A 24,734-nucleotide genomic window follows, 5' to 3' on the forward strand; every position below is an offset into this window, starting at 1 on the left:
AGCTTCTGGTTCTCTCTCTTGATTTTATATTGGAGTGGCCAGATTGCTTTTGTCTTCAGGAGTTCCCACAGAGGCCCAAGTCAAATGAGGATCAGATGCTTTCTCCTAAGGCTCAGGCTTTCTCCTAAGGTCTGGATCCCTCCAGGAAAAATTTTGGCCTCAGGAATTTGGGTGTTGGACTGGCCTGGGAGCCGGGCCCAGGAAAGATGCTAGCCTAGGGCAGCTGGTGGCCATCCCACCCAGAGATGCAAAGGAAGATGGGGGCAGGAAATAGCCCTAAGGGCTCCTGGGGACTGCACTGAGGAGCTGGGTTGGTCTGGATGCAAAGGATCAGGAAGAGGAAAGGTCAGCCCCAGCGTCAAGTAAAGAGGCTGGTGGATTGTGCAGGCCCAAGGAAGTAGAGTGCTCCCTGGAGAGAGAGGCCTGCAGGTCCACAATCGTTCTTTTTATCTCGAGACTTCCTTCCTAAGACAGCCCTGTTGCTAAACCTACTGCTGGTTACACTCATCACCGTGAAGGTTGATGCTTACCAGGTGAGGGCGTGCTTTGCTCTTCTTTCCTCTCACTTGTGCTCACCTGTTCATCACTCATTTATGTGCCCAGTCTTGTCTCAGGAGCATTTATGGAGCAGTGAAAGGTGAAGTCCTTCCAGGGGAATGTTTGAGCCTCCATTATGATAGGGATGATACTGTGAAGCAGAGATAGTCCCCTCTAGTGCCACAGACTTGAGTTTTGCAGGCTGCTAAATTACTGTTGAGTGTGTTGCCATCCCAGATGACTCCAACACTCTCCCATGTTATTCTCAGAAAGTGGTAAGATCTCATTGTGCATTGAGAGGCTTCCAAGTCTGGATTGCAGTGTGATTGGAGCCCATATTGGGAGATTTCAGTAATCTGTTCAAAGGGTTCCTGAGAGAGGAATAATACGAAAAGTCACTTTGTGGTTAAGTAGACTATGCTCCCCTCAGTGACACTGTGGTCAAGTAGGTTGTGCTCCTCCCCTCAGTGACATGGTGGTTGAGTGGGCTATGCTCCCCTCAGTGACACTGTGATTGAAAAAGCTGTGCTTCTCCCCTCAGTGACATTGTGGTTGAGTGGGTTGTGACTCTGTGTCCCCACGGACCATTTTACATCAGTATCCTCTATCTCAGGAATAAATAAAGCTAGTGTTACTGAAAAGTAGAGGAAGAGCAGACAGGGGTGGAAACAGGCTCACAGGATTGAGAAAGACTTGATATTTTGTCCAACTCAAACCTTTACATGTATAACAAGATTAGGTCTGTTAGCCAGAAGACAGATGTGTTAGTTTTTTGTTACTATAATGAAATACCTGAGCCTCTTCATTCTTTCATGAAAGGATCCTGCTATGTAGCTGAGCCTGACCTTGAACTTGTAATTCTCTTGTATCACCTTTCTAAGTAACTGGAATTAAAGGCACATGGCATGATGCTCAGTATACTTTATAAAGAAACAAGGCTTGACTTACAATTCTGAAGGCCCAAAATAAAAGGGCCATGTCTGATGTTGGCCTTCTTGATAGCAGAATCCCAAAACAGGTTAGAGAATCACATGGCAAGAAACAAGGTATATTTATGTATATCCATATCCTCTGGTCTCTTTCTTATATAATCACTGTCAAACATGGATTCTTATCCTCACAGCCTTATCTAGCCTCAGTCCAATTTTTACCTTCTTCCCTTTTCTTTCCTTTTTTCTTTTCAAAGATACAGGGTCTTACTGTTGCCAAGATTGACATCCACTCCTGGGTTCAAGTGATCCTTCTGCCTCAGTTTCTTGGGTAGCTAGGACCATAGGCACATGCCACTGGGTCCAGATCCACACTTTTAATACATCAAAAAGGGGATTAAATTCCAACAGATAAGCCTTGGGTGGCTCATTCAAGCCATATTCAGCAATGTAGAAATAAATAGTATGATTAGTCAGTTAATATATTTACTAAAGACATTGTTTATGGCAACATCTTATATAAAAATAACCTGAATTTTTATTAAATCATATAATGCTAACAAAGTCCTTTATTTATTTATTTATTTATTTATTATTTACTTATATTTTTGTCTTTTGAGACAGGGTCTCTCTGTAGCCCCAGCTGACCTGGAACTCACTATGTAAACCAGGCAGACGTCCATCTCACAGAGATCCACCTGCCTCTGCCTCCTGAATGCTGGGATTAAAGGCATGAGCCAACCATGCCCGGCTGTTTTCTTTTTTGCTTTTAAATTAATTTATTTTTATTGTATGTATATGAGTGTTTTGTGTGCAGGTATGTAGTGCACCTGTGCATGTAGTGTCCACAAAGATCAGAAGAGGGCACCAGATCCCCTGGAACTGGATTTATAGGCAGTTGTTAGCTGCCATGTAGGCGCTGGGAACCAGACCCTTGTCCTCTACAAGAACTGCCAGTGCTCTTAGCCATTAAACCATCTCTCCAGTCCCAATTCCTGTTTTCTAAGAAAATATATTTTTTAATATATTTATTTTGTGTGTATGAATGTTTTGTTTGTGTGTATGTAAGTACACCATGTGTGCACAGTGCCCTGAAATGGCAAAACTAATTCCATTTTGTTCTAGCTGACTTTTGCTTTACCCAGTGTTTTTGCCTAGCCAAACTGCACTCTGCAGCCAGTCAGCCAGAACATCCCATGCAGGCTGCACCTAAAGCTTCAGGGGGCACATTGTTTCTGTAATACTGAGAAACTTACAGCTAGCCAGGTAACAGGCTCTCCCACCCAGCTATACCTGCATCTTCATGGAGCCCATTTTCTCTGCAATTCTGAGAAACTTGTTTTCCTAACTGAAACTTTTTGTTAACAGAAAACCTCTTTGTTAACTGAGCTGCTCCTGGTCTGGTGTAACTATGGTGATCTGATATAACTATGGTTCTTGACTCTGCCCCTGGCATGATGTAATTGTGGTTTAGGCTTTATAAAGCCCACTCTGCCTCCCCTCAGGGTCAAGAGTTCTTTTGGGCATTAGCCCCCTCTTGATAGCCAGCTAATAAAGAACTCTTAATTCAACCTGAAACTGTGTGGCTTTTCTCTCAGGGTATCATAGCCCTTGGAGGTCAGAAGAGGGCATCACATCCACTGGAACTGGAGGTACAAGCAGGTGTTTGCCACCATGTAGGTGCTGGGAACCCAACCCAGGTCCTCTACAAGAGCAGCCAGTGCTCTTAATTGCTGAGCTATCTCTCCAACCCCCTAAGATAGAGGTTTTAGAATACTTAATTCCTCATAGGGGAGATAGCTAGAATGATGGAATTGTACTTTTTCAGAACCTAAAATTCAGGCAAATAGTACAGGTAACATATTTATTTATGCCATTTCATTAACCTGAGAAGTTGGATTGTTTTCTTCCCATCCCCTGACCATGGATAATTACATTATCTCATGGCGTATATCATTTTGTTTATATCAGTTGCATGCCTTTAATCCCAGCACTCAGGATGCAGGGGCAGGCGGATCTCTGTGAATTCGGGGCCAGTCTGGTCTACGTAGTGAGTTCCAGGTCAACAGAAGCTACAGGGAAACCCTGTCTCAAAAAGACAAAAAAAAATATATATATATAAGGAAGCCAGTCATGGTGGTGCATGCCTTTAATCCCAGCCCCCAAGAGACAGAGGCAGGCAAATCTCTGAGTCAAGGCCAACCTGGTCTACATAGTGAGTTCCAGGCCAGCTAGGCCTACAGGAAGACCCTGGCTCAAAAAACAAAACAATACAAAAACAAAAAACTATATAAGGGGCCAGCAGGATGTCTCAGCAGGTAAAGGTGTTCCGTTAAGCCTGTGTTTGATCCCTGGGAACCACATGCCCGAAGGAAAGAATCAACTTCCATAAGTTGTCCTCTGATTTCCACAGATGTGCTGTGGTATGTACACACATACATACACATGATGGATGGATGGATGGATGATGGATGGAAGGATGGAAGGATGGGTGGATGGATGTAATAAAACCATGTAAGTACTGTACTTCAGGAATACCAGTGTTCGTATTTTTCTATACATGTTATAGGCTTGAACCCATTTTCTTGCTCGCTGTGTTACTTCTTTCTTACAGAGGTACTTTCATCATGAAAATGCATTTAAATTTTATTTGTAAAACAGGGATTTGTCATTTCAGGTGTCCCTGTCATTCAGGGATGTGGCCATAGACTTTTCTCAAGAAGAGTGGGAGTGTCTAGGCCCAATTCAGAGGGATTTGTACAGGGATGTGATGTTGGAGAACTACAGCAACTTTGTCTCACTGGGTAAGATACATACTCAAATAACCTTTCTGGAATGGAAGCTTTCTCCACTGTTAAATTTCAGATTGTTGTTTTAAGAATGTAGCTGAATTTTTGCCCCTCTTTCTAAAGTTTTAGCATTGTTGGGGTGGAAATGGTAGCTGTGTTATATACCTTTATCTTTCTCATCCATCAGTAACATTCACTGGCCTCCCTATGACCCTTCCTGTGTTGCTTGTTTACTAAATCGTTCTGAGCTCAGTGGTAGAACACCTGCCTTGATCATTCCTGAGTTGTGTCACATTTTCAGAGAAACCAGATTTCATACTCCAGATTCCTTAGTGGCTCCATGTTAATGTCTGTCCCAAGAAGATGGCTAGAATCAGAGTTCTGGTTTATATATTGTAGATTAAATAGTGGTAGATTGAATTAAAAACACATACTATTCTAGAAGAGACATACTGTCTTTCAGTTGCTTTGTGATTTAAAGCTGTAGTCTATGAACTTTCATTTTCTATTGAAGGAATATGTGGAGAACTTTAGGAAACAGTATATTTATCTTAGCAAAATGGTAACAAAAATAAAATACTGTGTATCCTCAAACCATCCTTTTTCACAACAGCCCCATGAAGTAGCAATACTCATTCATTTTGTATTTAATAAAAGTACAGGACTGGAGCTGGGCATGCTGTTACACGCCTTTAATCCCAGCACTTGGGAAACAGAGGCAGGTGGACCTCTGTGAGTTCAAGGCCAGCCTGGTCTACATAGAGAGTTCAGGCCACCTGGGGCTACAGGGAGACCCTGTCTCAAAAAGACAAAAAAAAAAGTACAGGACTGGAAACAGTAGTCTCCCCGGTAAGAAAAGCACAGGACCAGATGGAGTCACTGCTGAATTTTACCAGCCCTCTAAGGGAGAAGAGCAGTGCTCTTCAAATTATTCCATAAACTAGAAAGGAAAAGAATACTACCAAACTCATTCTATAAAGCCAATGTTAATAACCCAAAGTAGATAAGGACAGATACACAAAAAAGAAAACTATAGACCAATTTCCATGATGAACATACTCCTAAAAGTTCTCAGAAAAATACTTGCAGACTGAATTCAACAACACATTTAAAAAAAATCATACAGTCTCAAAGAAAATCATATATGATGATCAATTTGGTTTCATTCCAGGAATTCAAGGATGGTTCAGTATATGCAAATCCATAAGTATAATACAGTGTATAAATAGACTAAATATAAAGAACAAAGAAAACATATTGAAAACTGCAAGAGAGAATCACCAAGTCATATATAAAGGTAGGAGAATTAGAATAACAACAGATTTCTTAACAGAAAATTTAAAAGCCAGAAGAGCTTGGAATGATGTCTTTCACTCTGTGAAAGACAACTCTCAACTCAGACTACTACCCTCTGTCGTAATTGAAAGAGAAAGACAATCTTTCCTAGATAAAATCAGAGTGAATTAACTTACGATCACTAAACCTGACCTACAGAAGATGCTTGAAGGAAACTTTCAGACTGAAGAAAAAGATAAACATATTCATGAGGCTACAGGAAAGAGTAAACCACGTCAGAATGCAGTCAAGCCCAGGAGGACTAGAAAAGCACCAAACACCACAAAGTCAACAGAGCAGCAGGAATTAGGACACATCTTCCAGCAGTAAATCTGAATGCTAACAGCCTCCATTCCCCAGTCAGTAAACACAGACTGCAGATTGGTTTGTTTGTTTGTCTTTTTGAGACAGATTCTCCCTGTAGCCCCAGCTGGCCTGGAACTCACTATGTAGACCAGGGTGGCTTCAAACTAACAGAGATCCTCCTGCCTCTGCCTCCTGAGTGCTGGGATTAAAGGTGTGCACAACCATGCCCAGCTTAGCAGATTGATTTTTAAAAACAGGATTGGTCTATTTGTTACCTCTAAGAAATGCATCTCACCATCAAAGATATAGAACCTTAGAGTAAGGATGGAAAAGGTATTTCAAGTTCTGAAACTAAAATAAGTAAATTTTGCTGTTCTAATATTTGACAAAATAGATTTCAAGACTAATCAGAAGAGATAAATAAGATTACTTCATACTGATTGAGAGAAAATATATTAGTTACTTTTTGTCGCTGTGATAAAACACCATGACCAGAAGGGACTCATTGAAGCAAGAGTTTATTTGGGCTTATGTTCCAGAGGGAGAGTCCATTGTGGTGGGGAGGCATGGCAGCAGGCAGCCACAGCAGAAAGCTGAGATCATATCTTCAACAGTAGAGAGAGAGAATGGAAAGTAGGGAAAAGCAGCGTTCCACCTCCAGAAAGGAGCCACCTCCTAAAGGTTCCATAACCTCCAAACAGGGCCACTAACTAGGGATAAAGTGTTCAGATACCTGAGCCTACAGGAGACAGTGCTCATTCAAATCACTACAAAAGGGAAAACCAACCAAGAAGACATTGCAGTCTTAAACATGTACACACTAAATGTAGGTGTACCGAATTCCATAAAACAAATATTAGTAAATATAAAGACACGGATTAACCCCCAATACAGTAGTAATGGGTGACTTTAGTATCCAACTCTCACAAGTAGACAGGTCATCCTGACAAAAAGTAACAGAGGAGCATCTAAATTAAATGACATCATGGATTAAATGGCCCTAACAGACATCTCACATTCTCTTCAAGCACTACGGAGTGTACATTCCTCTCAGTGGCCCATGGAGCTTTCTCTGGCATAGATCATACATAGTACACAAAGCAAGTCTCAACAAATGTAAGAAATTGAAATAATTTCCCATATTCTACTTGACCACATAGAATTAAACTAAAACTCCACAGCAAGAACAGCTACAGAACATACACAGACTCATAGAGATTAAACAACGTACGATTCTATAATGAATGGATTAGCAAAGAAATCAAGAAGGAAATGAAAAAAATCCCAGAATAGAATAAAGGTGGAAACACAGTATAACAAAACCTATGAAATACAATGAAAGCAGTCCTAAGAGGGCAGTTTATAGCCAGCCAGTGCCTATGTTAGAATATCACAGATCCCAGGTAAGCAACAGTATACCTTGTGACCTTGGATAAACAAGAACAAATCAAACCCAAAATCAGTAGATAGAAAGAAATAATATCACAGCAGAGGCTGGGAGATGGGTCAGTCAGTAAAATAGAAAGATTAATTTCTTCATAGATCAGCAGAATTCATATTTTGAAAATGACTATACTGAAAGTAATCTGTAAATTCAGTGCAATCCCCATTAAGATTCTAATGGCATTCTTTATAGAAGTACAAAGATACTGTGAAATTAATATGGAAGCACAAAAGACCTAGAATAGCCAAGGCAATCCTAAGCAAAAAGGTCAATGCCGGGAGTATTATAATACCTGATTTTAAATTCTATAGCTCCATAGTAACAAAAACAGTGTAATAGTGGCACAGGATCAATGGAATAGAATGAAGGACCCAGAAATAAACCCATGTCGCTACAACCATCTGACTTTTACAAAAGTGCCCCCAAAAACATACATTATAGAAAAGTCAGCCTCATCAACAAATGTGCTGGAAAAACTGGGTATCTCCATGTAGAAGACTGAAGAAACTCTACCCCTCTCACTCTGAACAAAATTCAATTTAAAACGGATCAGAGACGATAATCTAATACTTGGAACTTTGAAACTACTAGAAGAAAATGTGAAGAAAGTAGAAACAGGCATAGGTAGGGACTTTGAAAAATACTCCAGTAGCTCAGGAGTATCAGCAAGAATTAGCAACTGAAATTGCATAAAATTTAACAGCTCATCAGAAGAAACAGCTGCCAGACTGAAGAGACACCTGCAGAATGGAAGAAAAGGTTTGCCCGCCATGTACCTTAACAGGGTTAATATCTAGAATGAAACTGTGAGAAACAAGAAAAACCCAAATGATCCAATCAATAAATGAGCAAATGATTTGATCAGTTTTCCAAAGAAGTATAAACTGTGTAAATATATGAAAAATGTTCCGTTTCCTTAGTCATCAGGGAAATGCAAAGCAAAATTACATTGAGATTCTCTCTCTAGTCAGAATGATGATCATCAAGAAACCAAACAGCAAATACTGGCAAGGATGTTGGGGAGAAGGAATCCTTATGCACTAATGGGAAGATGTAAATTAGTGCATCCACTGTGGAAATAATATGAAGAGTCATCAAAAACTAAAAACTAAAAACCATTTATATGACCAAGCCATAACTCTCCTAAGTACACACCCAAATGAATCTAAGTCAACATAAAAAGATATACATTTGTTGCAGCTGTTCAAAATAGCCAAGTAATGGAATCCGCTTAAATGCCCATCAACAGATAAACAGATAAAGAAAATATGGTGTGTGTACTCAATGGAGTTTTTTCAGCTGTAAAGAATGAAATTGTGTAATTTGTGGAGGAATGGATGTAACTGGAAGCCGGAAAGAATGTTCCATGTTCTCTCTCATGCAAAATCTGGAATTTACAAAAGAAAAAGAACTTTAGCAGAGTGGAATATGTGGTAACAGGGAGGGAGCAGGCAGGAAGAGGGATGGGGAAGGGCAGTGGGGAGTAAGATCACAGCATATGGTACAGATTCCTGAAAATGTCCCAGCGAAACCCGTTGTTTTATGCAACAAATTGGGAATTGGAATAATGTGGCATTTAAAGCAATACAGTGTTAAAATATCTTAATTATTGAGAACCAGACATAGTGGTGCATATCTGTTATCCCAGCACTTAGAGGCTTGGACTGCTGTAAGTTTAAGGTCAGCCTGGAGTACTTAACAAAACTCTGTCTCAAAAAAAAAATCATTGTGTAGATTTTTAGTGGAAACTTAAACATAGGTACATGTGTAAATCTTATTTTAAAATTTTGAAAAAGATAGAGCAGACCTTTTCCAAGTCTTATTTTAAACGTGAAAACTAGTTCCTTCTTTGAGTAAGTACTGTTTCGGCCTACGGCTTATTACGAGTGTAACCAAGTCTAAATTAAGTTGTCTTGAGGTTATAGTTGTCTTGTCTATTTCCTGTGACAACTGTCATTTCTCTTCTGAGCAGGATGCACCATTCCTAAGCCAGATGTGATTATTTTATTGGAACAAGAAAAGGAGCCCTGGATTGAAATGAGAGAAGACAGAAAGAAGTGGTACACAGGTTAGTAAAGCAAACCCAGCATGCCAGTTCTAGTGATGACCCACTGGGTCAGGGAGGACCCACAGCCCTGAGGTGTTCTGAAAGCTCCTTCCAAGGTCTGTGGAGAAAGGGCATGGTAGACATTAGGATCCTCTCAACATGCACTACTGAAAGAGCACACCTCTCCTTATTTCTTTGATTTGTCCTTCCCATTTGTCTTAGTTTGTTCTCTATTGCTGTGACAAAACACTCTGACCAGTACCAACTTGGGGAGTTGTCTTACAACTCCCAGGTTGCAGTTCATCAGGGAGCCCAAGGTAGGAACTCAGGGCAGGAACCTGGAGGCAGGAGCTGGAGCACAGGCCATGGAGGAACGCTGCTTACAGGCTTGCTCCCTTGGCCCCTGCTCAGCCTGCTTTCTTATGCAACACAGGCCCACCTGCCCAGGGGTGGCACCACCCACAGTGGGCTGGGCCCTCCCACATCACTCATCAAGAAGATGCCCCTCAGACATGGCCACAGGCCAGTCCAATAGAGGCAATTCCCCAATTGAGGCTCCCTCAACCCAGGTGTGTCAAGTTGACACTAAAGCTATCCAGCACACCATTCAAGGCTGGTTTGCTTCCTTCTTCCTCTTTGAAGCTACCTTAACTATTTCCAGGTCCTCTTTTACATGTGTTTTATCTTCATTTCTCTATTGCTGAAATTGTTTTATCCAACAAATGTTTCCTCTTTTACTTACCTAAACAAGGCACCATACAAGAGCCTGTGCACTACCAATGTATGTCCTGCTGTCACGGAGAGGTTGGGGTCAAATAATGGGAACCAGGTGTGTCTAACCTGCAGCCTGTGAGCTACGTATGGCCAAGAACAGCTATAAATGTGGCCCGATATAAAATCATACACTTACTTAAACCATTATAATTTTTTTCTGTAATTCAGTTACATGGTGCTCAAGTGTGAACTTTGTAGATGACATTGAATGCCCTAGACAAGTCTAGATGTGTGTTATAAAGAAAATTCAGCAGGATAAGAAGAAACGATATTGGGGCTGTGTGGCTGTGGCTGTGGATCAAATGTATTGCTTCACACATGCTAACCAAGTATTCTACAGTGAGCTACATTCCCTGCCCCGGGGATGATGAGCTCTGAGGTCTTTAGGCCATGTAACTTTTGATGAAGTATATTCGAAGCAGAATAAACTGCAATACAAGATTCTGATTCATGTCATCTTTATTCCCCACTAGTCTCTGTATGCCTTTATTAATGAAATTAGTTTCCTACAGGCAGAATACTGTTGAGACTTTCTTTTTTATTATTTTTACTTTTTTTAACTTTTTATTTTATTTATTTTATGTGTATGAGTGTATTGCCTACATGTATGTCAGTGCACCCGTGTCATGCAATACTGCGGACATCAGAAGAGGGCTTCAGATTCCCCTGGAACTGGAGTTAAGGATGGTTCATAGCTGCCATGTGGGTGCTAGGAATCGAACCTGGGTCCTCTGCAAGAGCAGTCAGTGCTCTTAACCACTGAGCCATCTCTCCAGCCCCAAGACTTCCTTTTTTAATCCAGTTAGCCAATCTTTATCTTTTAACTCAAGAAGTAAGACCATTTGAATTCAGTTTTATTGTTCTACTTGTAGGTGAAGGACTGCTGTGAGCATCCCTTACAAGGCTTATCTGGTGGTCATGAATTCCCGAAGGTTTTGTTGTTGTGGCTGTTTTTTGTTTGTTTATCTTGGAAGGTACTTATTTCTCCTCCAGTTCCGAAGGATAGCCTTTCTGGGCATAGTAATCTTAATTGGCAGGTGTTTTCCTCCTGGCCTGAAGACCCTGCGGAAAAACCTGCTGTTTGAGGCATTTCCTTTAAATGTGGCGTGTTGCTTTTCTGAGGTTTTTTTTTGTTTTGTTTTGTTTTTTGTTTCTGTGTTTTTTTTTGTTTTTTTTTTGAGAAAGGGTCTCACTATGTAGCCCTGGGTGAACTCGCTGTGTAAACCAGACTGGTCTTGAACTCAAAGAGGTCCTCCTGCCTCTGCCTCCTGAGTGCTGGGTTTAAAGGTGTGCACCACCACTTCTGCATCTTTTAGATTTTTAAGTTTTTTTATTTTGGGGACTGGAGAGATGGCTCAGTGGTTAAGAGCACCTTCTACTCTTGCAGAGGACTTGGGTTCGATTCCCAGCACCTGCCTGGAGGCTAACAACTGTCCATAACTCTAGTTCCAGGGCATCCCATGCCCTCTTCTAACCTCCGTGGGAACCAGGCATGCATGTACTGCACGTACATACAGGCAAAACAATCATACACATAAAAATAAATAAGAATGTTTTTAAAAAATTATTTGTGTGTGTGCAGATCTGATGTATGTTTGCATGTGTATGGGTGCACATGTATAGAAGGGGTACAGGTATGTGTGCATGTGTGTGTAGAGTCTAGATGTCCATCTCAGGGGTCATTCCTCAGGAGCCATTCACCTTGTTTTTGTTTAGACAAGATCTCTCACTCAGACCTGAGACTTGCTGATTTAACTAGGCTGGCCAGCCAGTGAGCCCTCCAGATCCTCCTGTCTCTGCCAGCTCTGGGATTATGAGTGTGCACCACCATGTCTGGCTTTTTCTGTGCATGCTGAAGATCAAACTAGGGTCCTTGTGCTTGCATAACAAGCACTTTACCAATCGAGCTATCTCCCCAACTCCTCTTTAGATTTTCACATTCTTTGCCCCGTATGTTTTTGTTTGAGGGTTTTTTTAGACAGGGTCTCATGTAGCCCAATTTACCTTGAACTTTTAATCCTCCCACATGCTCCACCATGCCTGGTTTATGCAGTGCTAGAGCTCAAACTCAGGGTTTCATGCATGCTAGGCTAATACTGTAATGACTAAGATACATTCGAAACCCTTGTCCTGTGCTTTTGACAGTTTGACTCTGGTAGGTCTCGGGTATGTTCTGGTCATATCTATTTAGGGTTCTAGAAACCTGATGTTCATGTCTTCCAAGGTTAGGGATATTTTCTCCTATGATTTCATCGAGTAAGTATTCTATGCTTGTAAGCTCTATTTCCTCCCTTCAGATCTGCTGATGATGTGGATATTTGATCTTGTAATGGCACCTGAAAGACCTTGAATGCTTTCTTCTTCCATATATTCTTCCTAAGTCATCTCTTCACTTTTCTCTTAATGTGATTATTTTTAAAGACTTGTCCTTAACTCCAGTATTCTTTCTTCTCCTTCATCTACTCTATTTTCTGTGGGTTTCAGCTAAATTGTTTGCATGGCTTATCAGGGTCTTCATTTCCAAGATTTATTGGGGTGGGGGTAGGTACATATGTATGTGCAAGAACACACATGCATATGTATACACATACATGTGGAAGACAGAGGACAACCCTGGGTATCATTTGTCAGGTGCCTTCCACTTTTTGTTTGAGACAGGATTTCTCACTGACCTGAAACTTCACCAGGTAGATTGCACTAACTGGCCTGCAAGCTCCAGGGATCTCCTGTATCCACCTGCAGTCATGTCATCACTGGGATTACAGGTGTCCACCACCACACCTAGCTTTCTTTAATGTCAGTTCTGGACATAGCATCTCACATCTTCATACTTTTAACAACTGGGCTGTCTCCCCAGCCTGAGAGTTCTGATTTCCCAGATCTCCTCTTCGTTGAATCTCTCATTCATCTCCTGCATTGCCTTCCTGACTTAATATAGCTGTCTATACTCTCTTGGGTCTCATCGAACTTTTTAAAAATAATCCTTTTAGGGGGCTGGAGAGATGGCTCAGTGATTAAGAACACTGGTTGTTCTTGGAGAAGATCCGGGTTTGAGTCCCAGCACCCACATGGCAGCTAACAACTTTCCATAACTCCAGTCCCAAGGGATCTGACAGCCTCTTCTGACCTCCATGGTCATTGCACGACACAGGTGCACTTACCTACATGCAGGCAATGCACATATACACATAAAATAAAAGTAAATAAAATTTTAAAAAAGAGAAAGAAAAGAAAAAAAAATCTTCAGAATCTGATCCTAAAGCATCATGGCATCATGGTCTTTAGGGATGTCATATTACCCTCACTTTCCAGATTTCTTTTTTTTTAATATTTTATTATTTTTAGTTTATGTGTATACAGGTATTGCCTGCATGAAGGTAAGTGCACCCATGTCCTGCAGTGCCCATGGAGGACAGAAAAGGTTGTTAGATCCCCTGGAACTGGAGTTACGAACAGTTGTTAGCTGCCATGTGGTTGCTAGGATTCAAACCTGGGCCTTCTGCAAGAACAGCCAGTGTTCTTAACTGCTGAGCCATCTCTCCAGCCCCACTTTTCAGATTTCTTATATTGAGATTGGTACATCCAGCTGATCGATATCTATGTCACTTTTATGAAATGGCTTTTGTGACAGAATTCTCCTAGAATCACCTGGGAGATGGGCCTCTTGGCATGCCTATGAGGGATTACCTTGATTTCATTCATTGAGATGGGAAGACCCTGGGGTAGCAGCATTCCCTCTCTGGGATCCTGGACTGTGTAAGTGGAGAAAGGGAGCTGACTGTGGGTGCCAAATGACTAGCTGCTTGTAGCTCCTCTGTCTTGACTTTCCTGTCATGATGAATTGTACCCTTGAACTGTGAGCAGAAATTTCTCTTAAGTTGCTTTTATCAGGGCATTTTATAACAACAGAAAAAGAAAATGAGATAGACTCCTTAGTAAGTGGCATTCTCCTGAAGATGTATCTTGGGGTGTTCTTTGGTTATGAAAATGTTGAGTTTTATTTCAGCTGGGCATCATGGTGTAATCTCTCTAGCTTCCCTAGCTATGATTAGTGAATTTAAACATAGTGTACCATATCAGAATCAGAGATATCTACTATCTCTGCATGCAAGAGTGGAGTTACTCTAGCAGTTTAGGCAGGTGCAGTATAGACTTCAGAGAATGTGTGGTGTAACCTATGTGGCTCTATCTTCAATGGGAGTTGTTGCTCTTATCAGATGACAGAGGTTTCCTTGGCACTGTTGACTTTGATTCTGTGACTTGAAGGGTCTCTGGCAGTAGCTGCACTAGTAGTAATGATAAGCCTGAAGCACATGTCCTTTGACCAGACACTGCTGTGGATCCAGGCCTTCATGGGGAGAGGCAGAACAAGATCCACAATACCCAATCTATGGCACTCATACCTGGTCTTACCAGCAGTGTGTAATTAGACAAGGTGAAGGATGATGAGACCTGTGTATGGTGCAATGGCAGCAAGAGTTGTAGTGTTCTTCTCTGATGCTACTCAGAGCAGGCCTTCCCAGGAGCAGGACTCAGACCTCCCACATACCCACTCATGCATGCCTGGGGATGGGCAGTGACTGGGAGCTGTTCTCCCAATTCTTTTAGCTGTAGTGCTCTGAGTGCATCAAGGACTAAGTAGGAGTGGGTCACAGATGGAACTAGGTAAAATTCTTCTCAGCTGAGATGAGAGCAAGATGAAGCAGAGCACAGGTAGCAGAGTTTCTCTCTGGACTTTTTGGGGTTGTGTGTGACTAGGAATGGGATGACAGCCAGTGCTGGGGCATTGTTCACAACTGCCTCAGCGGCCCTTTTGGAACACGAACAGTGAAACTAGAGTTCTTTTCCTGCCTTTTAGTGACAGGTGCCCATATACTGTGCTGGGGAAAGGGTTGGTGGAAATGCATGGTGAACTGCTTCCATTTATTAACCCCTAGGATTTCTACTCCTAGTTTGGAGAGCAGACTCCCTAATCCCCTCATTCTTAAAGAAGGTGGCCTTCATCTTGTCAATCTTGCAGTACCTCCTCCCCGCAAGCACTCCCAGTACAGCACTTTTAGCTGGTTTCTGTCAGAGTCAGTCTTCTGAGTCTGGTTCATGAGGTGACTACCCACTAAGCCAGTGCAGTGGGATGTCTATAGGTTACAGAGATGGGGTTTGTCCTAACCCCAGAGAAGTCCAAATACAAGCAATTGGTCCTTTCTCAAAATGGCTCCTGGATATAGCACCCTGAGATTCACTAGAAGAGGATGTGAATTCCAAAGCTAGGAAACTATGCAGACTTCAGGGTTTTAAAACTCTATTTAGACAGAAAACCTGTTAGGATGGTGAAAATTGCAATCACTAAGATTGTCAATGTGTTCACTAAACAAGCTTGCTAGGCCTCTTACCTTAATCCCATATGGAGAGGAGACTCTGCCTTCGCTAGCATGAAGTCAGGACAGTGTGTGTCTTGATACTTTGTTTTTCTTACCATGTGGTTGTCTTAGGTCTTAGATTTTACAGGTTTCCATTTTCCTCCTGTTGATTTTCAGAGTTCTCCCACAATAGCACACCTCAAGACAAGATCTTGCTCTGTAGCCCATGCAAGCTAAGATCTGACTATGTAGCTCAAGTTGGACTTCAACTAATGGCAGTCTACCCACCACAGCCTTTGAGTACTGAGAGTGCAGGCGTGGATCACCATACCTACCAGCCATATAGATCTTTGAAATTCAAATTGCAGTGCCTGTAAGTGAAATGTTATGTCACAGGCACACTCAACCAGTTACATTGTATATGGCTGCCTCTGTACTATTATAGTAGAGCTGAGTAATTGTGACAAAGTCCATGTGCCACATAAAGCCTAAAATCTTTACTACCTGTCCCTATAGAAAAGTTGCTGATTTCTGCTCCAAACCATTTACTTACAAACTATGTTATTTTTATTGAAATTTTACTTCTACCATAAGAAAAAGCAACCTGTCATCCCACTATCAACACAGAAAATACAGTATTTTTTCTGTCTTTCTTTTACAGATTTGGAATATAAGCATGTTACCAAGACATTATTTCCAGAAAAGGATGTTGGTGAAATGTATTTATCTTATTTGCAGCCAGTAGAAAAAAGAAAAGCATCTACCAGTGAGGACATTTTCAGAAATGGTTTGCAGAATGAACATGAATTTGAGAGACAAGAGGGACATCAGATGGAATCCTTTAATCAAATGATAATCCAAGACCAAGTATCTCTTCCTCTACATCAGGAAATTCATATTAAAGAAAAATTATATAAATGTAAAGAATGTCAAAGGGCTTTTAAACAACAGTCATACCTTATTCAACATCTGAGAATTCATACTGGTGAGAGACCTTATAAATGTACGGAATGTGGAAAGGCCTTTTGTCGAGTGGGAGACCTTAGAGTACATCAGACAATCCATGCTGGACAGCGGCCCTATGAATGTAAAGACTGTGGGAAAGCCTTTAGACTTCACTATCACCTTACTGAACATCAGAAAATACATTCTGGTGTGAAACCCTATGAGTGTAAGGAATGTGGGAAGGTCTTTAGTCGTTTTAGAGACCTTAGAGTGCACCAAACGATCCATGCTGGGGAAAGACCCTACGAATGTAAAGAATGTGGGAAGACCTTTAGACTTACTTACCAACTTACTGAACATCGAAGAATTCATACTGGTGAGAGACCTTATGAATGTAAGATTTGTGGAAAGACCTTTAGGGTGCAACGACATATTAGTCAACACCAAAAAATTCATACAGGCATAAAACCATATAAATGTACTGAATGTGGCAAGGCCTTTAGTCATAGTTCATACCTTGTTCAACATCATAAAATTCATACTGGTGAGAAACCCTATAAATGTAAAGAATGTGGTAAGTCATTTAGTTTTCATGCAGAACGCACTCGACATCATAGAATTCATACTGGTGAGAAACCGTATGAATGTAAAGAATGTGGAAAAGCCTTTCGTCTTCAAACAGAACTTACTAGGCATCATAGAACTCATACTGGTGAGAAGCCTTATAAATGTAAAGAATGTGGGAAGGCTTTTATTTGTGGCTATCAACTTACTTTACACCTGAGAACTCATACTGGCGAAGTTCCCCATGAATGTAAGGAATGTGGAAAAACTTTCAATAATCGCTATCATCTTACGCAACACTACAGAATTCATACTGGAGAGAAACCCTATGTATGTAATGAGTGTGGGAAAGCCTTTCGTCTTCAAGCAGAACTTACCCGTCATCTCAGAATTCATACTTGTGAGAAACCCTATAAATGTAAGGAATGTGGAAAGGCTTTTATTCATAGCAATCAACTTATTTCACACCAGCGAATTCACAATAATGAGAAAAGCTATGAATGTGACAAATGTGGCAAGATTTTTAGTCGTCATTATAATCTTACTCAACATTATAAAATCCATACTGATGAAAAACCCTATGAATGTAAAGAATGTGGGAAGACCTTTTGCTTTCAAACAGAACTTTTTCAACATCATAGAATTCATACTGGTGAAAAACCTTACAAGTGTAAGGAATGTGGGAAAGCCTTCATTCGCAGCAGCCATCTTACTCAACATCACAGAATTCATACAGGTGAGAAGCCCTATGAATGTAAGGATTGTGGTAAGACTTTTGGTCATCACTATCATCTTAGAACCCATACTGGTGAGAAACCCTACATGCGTAACGAATGTGGTCTTTTAGTTGTAGATATCATCTTACTCAACATTTTAGACTTCGTACTGGTGAGAAACCTTATGGGTGTAAAGAATGCGGGAATACCTTTTGTCTCCATGCAGAACTTGACATTACACCATTCATACTGGTGAGAAACCCTATAAATGTAAAGAATGTGGGGAGGCCTTTAGTATTAATTTAGAACTTACTCAGCATCAGAGAATTCATAGTGGTAAGAAACCTTGTAAGTGTAAAGAGTGTGGGAAGGCCTTTATTCATAGTGATCAGCTTTACACCAGAGAAATCATATTAGTGAGGAAATACTATGCATAATGTAACAATGATGCATTAGTCTTTAGAAAATTCCTTTTACAACAACAGATAATCCATAATATTAAGAATTTTTTTACATGTTACCGTGTAGCTATGACATTTTATTCACACAAATTTACACAAGTGGTTTCATTTATTAAAGAGTATAAAAGTTACAGTATCACTCCATCATGGTTAAACTTTAGCAGACTGATACTAGTGTAACACATCTCAAGCCTCCAAGGACCTATTCCTCCACAAATTATTGTTTAGAAATACTTCTGTAAAATGGAATAACTTATTACCAGAAAAAGTGGTAAGAAAATACACATGCGTGCCCACATTGGCAGCACATATACTAAAATTGGAATGATACAGGGAAGATTAGCATGGCCCATGCGCAAGGATGACACACAAATTTGTGATGTATTCCATATTACAAAAAAACAACCATGCAATATAAAAGAACCTTTTCTACTTCAATAATTAGAAATTAGTTCTGTTGAATTGCTATAAAAGTTTCTAAATTTTTGTTTTCAATGTCCATGCTTTAACTCATTGCAGGTGAAAAGCAAACAATTTATTGGCCCCAATATCAGTACATGACCCACACTGTATAGGACTGTAAAAGAAAATTATTCAGTTCCTAAGTGGGGGATGGGGGCTGGAGAGACGGCTCGGTTGTTAAGGTCACTGACTGCTCTTCAGAGAATCCAGGTTCAATTCCCAGCATCCACATGGTGGCTAACAACTATCTTCAACTTCAGCTCCTTGGGATTCCAGCGCCCTTTTCTGGCCTCTTCAGGCATTGAACGACACATGTGCACTTACACACATGCATGCAGTGCACTCATACATTAAACAAAAGTTATTTTAAAAAATAAGTATGGGAAAAATAGTCACAGTGCATTCCTACTCTGTCTCATATTTGTCAAAACACTTCTCCCCTCCGTGCCTGGTTATAAAATGGCACTAATAGTACTACCTGACAGTGTTTTTTGGTGAGGACAAAAAGTTAAGACAGACCTTTAGAAGAGCATTTGGCATACAGTACCTGGCCTGATATTACTATTTTTTTTATCATTAGTGATACTATTAGTAAACTCATGTGAGAATACCAACCATTACCTTTCATTCCTTACTTAAATTTGCATGTTTATGGATAAATCAAGTAAAAATTAAAAATAAAATTTTGTATCTAATCTGTTTTAACCTTTCCCTGTTGCTGTGATAAAACATCCTGACCAATAACAACTTAGAGGAGAAAAGGGTTTAGTCTATTACTGAGGGAAGTCAAGGCAGGACCCTAAGCAGCCAGTCACATCACATCCACAGTCCAGAGCAAAGAGAAGTTAACACATAGATGCTGCTTGCTTTCTCTCATCTTACTCCTGTCCTAGATAATTCAGGAGCCCCTGCTTGGATGGTGCTTCCCACGATGGGCTGAGTCTTCCTACATCAGTTAGCAATCAAGACAATCCCCCACAGACATGCCCATATGCCAACCTGATCTAGGGAATTCCTCAACTGAAACCTTCCCAGTAATTCTAAGTTGCATCAGGTTGACAAAACTAAGCGACACATAATCTCTGAACTCATCTCTGAAAATGAATGTGAGAAAGAAATCTTTAGGCCTGGGAACTGGAGAGATGACTCAGCAGTAAGAGCACTGATCTTCCAGAGGACCCAGGTTCAATTCCTAGCATCCACATGGCCACTAACAACCATCCTTAACTCCAGTTCCAGGGGATCCAACACCCTCTTCTGGCCTCCATTAGCATTGCACTACATGGATACACTTATATGCAAGCAAAACACTCAAAAAATAAAAAACTTTTATGTGTATGAGTGTATTGCCTGCATGCATTTAAGTGCACCCATGTTGTGCAATGCTTGTGGAGGCCAAAAGAGGGTGCTGTATCCCCTGGAACTGGAGCTACAGACAGTCGTTAGCCACCATGTGGGTGCTGGGAATTGAACCCAGGTCCTCTGCAAGAACAGCCAGTGTTCTTAACCAATGAGTCATCTGTAGCCCATAAATTATTTTTTTTAAAGAAGCCAGCTGAGCATGGTGGTGCACACCTTTAATCCCAGCACTTGGGAGGAAGAGGCAGGTGGATCTTTGTGAGTTGGAGGCCAGCCTGGTCTACATCAGAGTTCCAGTCTAACTGGGGCTACAGGAAGACCCTGTCTCAAAAGACAAAAAAGAAACAAAAAACAAACTAGATTTCATGTATGAAGATTATAAGAATAAATCTTTTGAAGAGTCAGGGAAAGCTATAATGGTTTTTCTTCTTATAACAAAGAAAAGTAGGTATGCTTACACTTCTTAATAAACTATAAATTATTAAAAGACTCCTTACTACTTAAAAAACTAATACCTTGAGCCCTAGTATGTCTCTAGGTTCAGCAATTGCTAACATTTTTATATTTAGTTTGCGTCTATGTAGTACTTGTTTTTTCCCATACTTAAGTAGAAACTGTAGATCTCATGACACTTCACCACTCCTAACAATAAAAGCTATATTCTCTACTTAATTATATAAATTCATATCTGGGATTAATAATTCCATAATTTGTAATATTCAGTCCATATTTATTTTTTCTTACAATGTAATATTGTTCCTTCCTATCGAAAAGCAGAGTCCATGTATGGTCTTTCCTTTTGAGTCTGGGTGGGCAAGCCTGTGTTTGTGGCAAGGGTGACACTGATTTCTTTTTGTATGTATGTGTGTATATATATGTTCATGCTTGTGTGTGTATGCAGGCATATGCTTATGACTGTCAAAAGACAGCCTCAGGTGTTGGTACTCCCCTTTCACTTTGGTTGAAACAGAAACAGAGCCTTTTGTTTTGCCAGTGCATATGTGGGACTAGCTAGTCCCCTGGAAATTCTGTGTCAGCCTCCTGACTCACCATAGCACTGAAATTACAGACATGCACTCCCATACCTTGGCTTTGCATGAGTTCTGTGGATTCAAACTCATGTCCTCATACTTGAACAATAAGAACTTTAGCACTGAGCCATGTCTCTTGTTCACTCACTATATGATTCTAAGACATCCACAAAAAGTAATATAGCTTCTACCTGACTCACACAGAATGCTTAACCCTTGAAGTCCAGCCACTATAAAGATACCAAGTAACCATGTAGGAAACTAACACTTGACCCTATAAGATCCCAATTAATAGTAATCAGCAAGCATCAGGTGTGTGAATGTGTAAGCCTTCAGATGCTCCTAACCCTTACCTTCAGCACTTCTCATTTGGTTCCAAGTAGAGCAGACACAGATGTTGGTGCCTACTCAAGTTGGTGATCATGTGTAAAGTAAATGTTTTAATAAGTTTTGTTTATATAGTAATCATCAGGTTTCTTTGTCTCTTGCAGCCTGGAAAACTGTATGGACATTGTACACACTCCCAACCTACATTCCTTCAACAAAATGGGGGAATCTTACTAGGCTTCATGAACTTAAGGAAATCCTATCCTTAATCAATTAGCTATGCTGATTGGAGGAGTGACAGCTGGGAAGTCAAAATTCTTGGGATAGCAAACTGGAGTAATGGTTTAAGAACCTTACTGTTCTTGCAGACTGGGTGTGGTGGCGCACCTTTCGTCCCAGCACTTGGAAGCAGAGGCAGGTAAATCTCTGAGTTCAAGGCCAGCTGAACTGGAACTCTGTCTCAAAAAGACCCAAAATTTAAAAAGAACCTTACTGTCCTTCCAAAGGACCCAGGTTCAGTCCCCAGCACACAACTGTCTGTAACTCCAGTTCCAGGGGATCTGATGCCCTGATGCTCTATTCTGACTTACATGGGTGCCAGAAATGCATGTTGTATAAATACATACATGAAAATCAAACATTCAGAATTAAAAAAAAAATCTTAAGAAGCCAGATGAATGTGCTAGAGTTGAAAAGTAAAATGAAATGAAAGACTCAGCATATGTGATCTGGAAAAAGAATTTGTGAACTTGAAAACAGACTTATAACAAGGAATGGGAGAATTAAAAGGAAGGAAGAAGGAAAAAAATGAGCAGAGCTTCAGTGAGTTACAAGACATCATCAAGTATGTGCTACTTGGTAGTAAAGCACCTGCTTTGCATGTGTGAGGGTGTGATTCCATCCACAGCACCAAAATTATTACTCAGTAGTAATGACCAAATCTTCCCAGACCTTATTAAACACAGGGAGGCCATCATGTGCCTATATACCCACATGTGCAGCTATACACACACTTTAAAAGAAGAGAATTTTTGGCTTCCTATCAGAAACAGCAGACCAGAAAATAGAGGGGTGATATTAAAAGTATTGAAGAGAAAAAAAAAAAAAAACGAGACAGTAGATGAGTCTTCAAGCATGAGGACTAGACTTTGGGTCCCCAGCACCCACATAAAAAAAACAAGCAGGCATAAAGGCCATCCTGAATTCCATCTCAGGAGGCAGAGACCAGGGATCCATGGAGCAAGCTGACTACCTCGACTAGCCAGGTCAGTGAGCTCTGACTCAAGTAAGAAACCTTGCCTTAATATATACGGTGGAGAGCAACAGAGGGAGATAGCTGATATCAACCTTTGGACTCTACAGACACATCAACACATATACATATGTACCCCACACACATGTGAACACACCACATGCAAAAATAAGATAAACTCGCCAGCAAGAACTATATACTCAGAAAAAAAAAAAACTCAAAATACAGGTGAAATAAGACAATCCAAATAAAGACAAAAAAAAATTTTTTTTGGTCTTTTTGAGACAGGGTCTCCCTGTAGCCCCAACTGGCCTGGAACTCACTATGTAGACCAGGCTGGTCTCGAATTCACAGAGGTCCACCTGCCTCTGCCTCCCAAGTGCTGGAAGACTGAAAATTTTTAGAGTAAAAAAAGTAATCCCAAAGAGTATCTTGAATCCACACACATTATTAACACTGATTAGGGTTATTACTTGCGTAAGTGAAAATGCAATATAGCGTGTTAGGTTTAGAAGAGCAGAGAAAGAATAAAGTTTAGATAAATGACCAGAGCCAGACCTTTCAGCAGACTGAGTGGTGTTGATCGAGCAAGGTGGCAACAACCTTCCCTTGAGAACGCAAGGTGCAAAGGAAGAAGGGAATTATAGGTTATGTAGGATTGGGAAATAAAGAACACACACAGCTGAGGAGTCAGCTATGGTGTCCTTGGGAAACATGGTTCCTTCTTCCCTGGAGCCATCTGCTTGGCTGCTGAACACAGTGGAGCAAGGACAACAGAGAAACATCCTGGCAGGAGGATGGGTTGTGGCTTTTCTACAGCTGTGACACTCCATCCGGTCCAAGAGAGGGATGTGGCTAACTTAACAGTGGGGCTGGGACGAGACATCTGTCTTGGGGAACTTCTGCTTTCTATCATGTAGCTGTGCTGTTTGGCTGACAATGGCATCAAAATAATTATGAAAATGTATTGTTGAGTCTACAGTGTGTAAAGATGGACACAAAGATGGAAAAAGTTGATAGTACAAAGGAAAGGAGGGGAGCACACAGGAGAAAATTTCTCTATGCTAGTAATGCTGTAGCTGGCAAGGTAGACATTTCCATTAGATGTGTGTGTGTGTGTGTGTGTGTGTGTGTGTGTGTGTGTGTGTGAAACAAAAGCCTAAATATACATGGATTCATGGCAGAATTCTATCAGACCTTTAAAGAACAAAATCCAATGCTTCTCAAATTACTATATAAGACAGAAAGGGAAGGAATGCTTCCAAACACTTTTAACAAATTCACCATTACACTGACAGAAAAACCAGATAGAAACCCTTCTTCTGTATATTTAGTTTTAACTACAACATAACATGGAGTGTTTCTTTTCTGGTTCTGTCTGTCTGGTGTTCTATATGCCCCTGTATGGGCTTCTCTTCCTAGATTGGGAAATTTTCTTCTGTGATTTTATGGAAAGTTTTTTTTTTTTTGGTCTTTTTGAGACAGGGTCTCCCTGTAGCCCCAGCTGCTCTGGAACTCACTATGGAGACCAGGCTGGTCTTGAACTCACAGAGATCCGCCTGCCTCTGCCTCCACAGTGCTGGGACTACAGGCGTGCGCCACCACGCCCAGCTTTAATTTTCAACTTAAATTTTGCTTCATTTTTCAGCTTTGTTGTAAATTATGTCCTTTGAGCCATGATATATATATATGGTAGACACCTAAGTACCCCCTTAAGCGTATCCCTAAGAGCCCCTCTCCACTCAAGTGTACTCTCTCCCTTTATCTTAATAAACTCATTGATTTTCCTTCACTCGGGCTCATCCTGAAAGTGTTTGATGGTTTAGATGAGGATCCAGCTTTATCTGAGTGGATGTCCTGAAGGAGGAAGGGAACTCCTCAAACTGCTGGGGCTGTATCTCCCTGCTACTGCTGACAAAATGAGCCTTTTAAACTTGCAGAAAATTTAGAAAATTTTTAATAACTTTCACCCAGATTTCCCAAATATTAAGCCATTTTAAAGAAAGGGATCTAGAATTGCCAAAATACTTCCCATTGGTGTGGTTAATCCCAGGGAAATCTCTCTCTCTCTCTCTCTCTCTCTCTCTCTCTCTCTCTCT

At 40.7% G+C, this 24,734-nt stretch overlaps 1 protein-coding gene and 1 non-coding gene across 3 annotated transcripts in view; both read left to right on the plus strand.

The window, feature by feature from the left end:
- LOC103750752 (zinc finger protein 546) overlaps positions 1-24,734 on the plus strand; it is a 39,966-nt gene that overhangs the window by 13,961 nt on the left and 1,271 nt on the right. Inside the window, exons 3-7 of one of the 2 annotated variants that reach the window (XM_017803423.2) lie at positions 4,144-4,270; positions 5,427-5,552; positions 9,313-9,408; positions 16,180-17,763; positions 21,548-22,492. In XM_017803423.2, the coding sequence (XP_017658912.1) occupies positions 4,144-4,270; positions 5,427-5,552; positions 9,313-9,408; positions 16,180-17,763; positions 21,548-21,660 (2,046 nt within the window). In that variant the 3' untranslated portion in view covers positions 21,661-22,492. Of the gene's footprint in view, positions 1-4,143; positions 4,271-5,426; positions 5,553-9,312; positions 9,409-16,179; positions 17,764-21,547; positions 22,493-24,734 lie in introns of those variants that run through there. The other variant, XM_017803424.2, reaches the window with a different exon arrangement.
- Positions 18,494-18,600, plus strand: LOC115067796. Its single transcript, XR_003847163.1, has one exon. It is a non-coding gene; the product is annotated as a U6 spliceosomal RNA (small nuclear RNA).

This window comes from Nannospalax galili, unplaced genomic scaffold, assembly GCF_000622305.1.
Source record: "Nannospalax galili isolate Female #2095 unplaced genomic scaffold, S.galili_v1.0 scaffold886, whole genome shotgun sequence".
NCBI lineage: Eukaryota > Metazoa > Chordata > Mammalia > Rodentia > Spalacidae > Nannospalax > Nannospalax galili.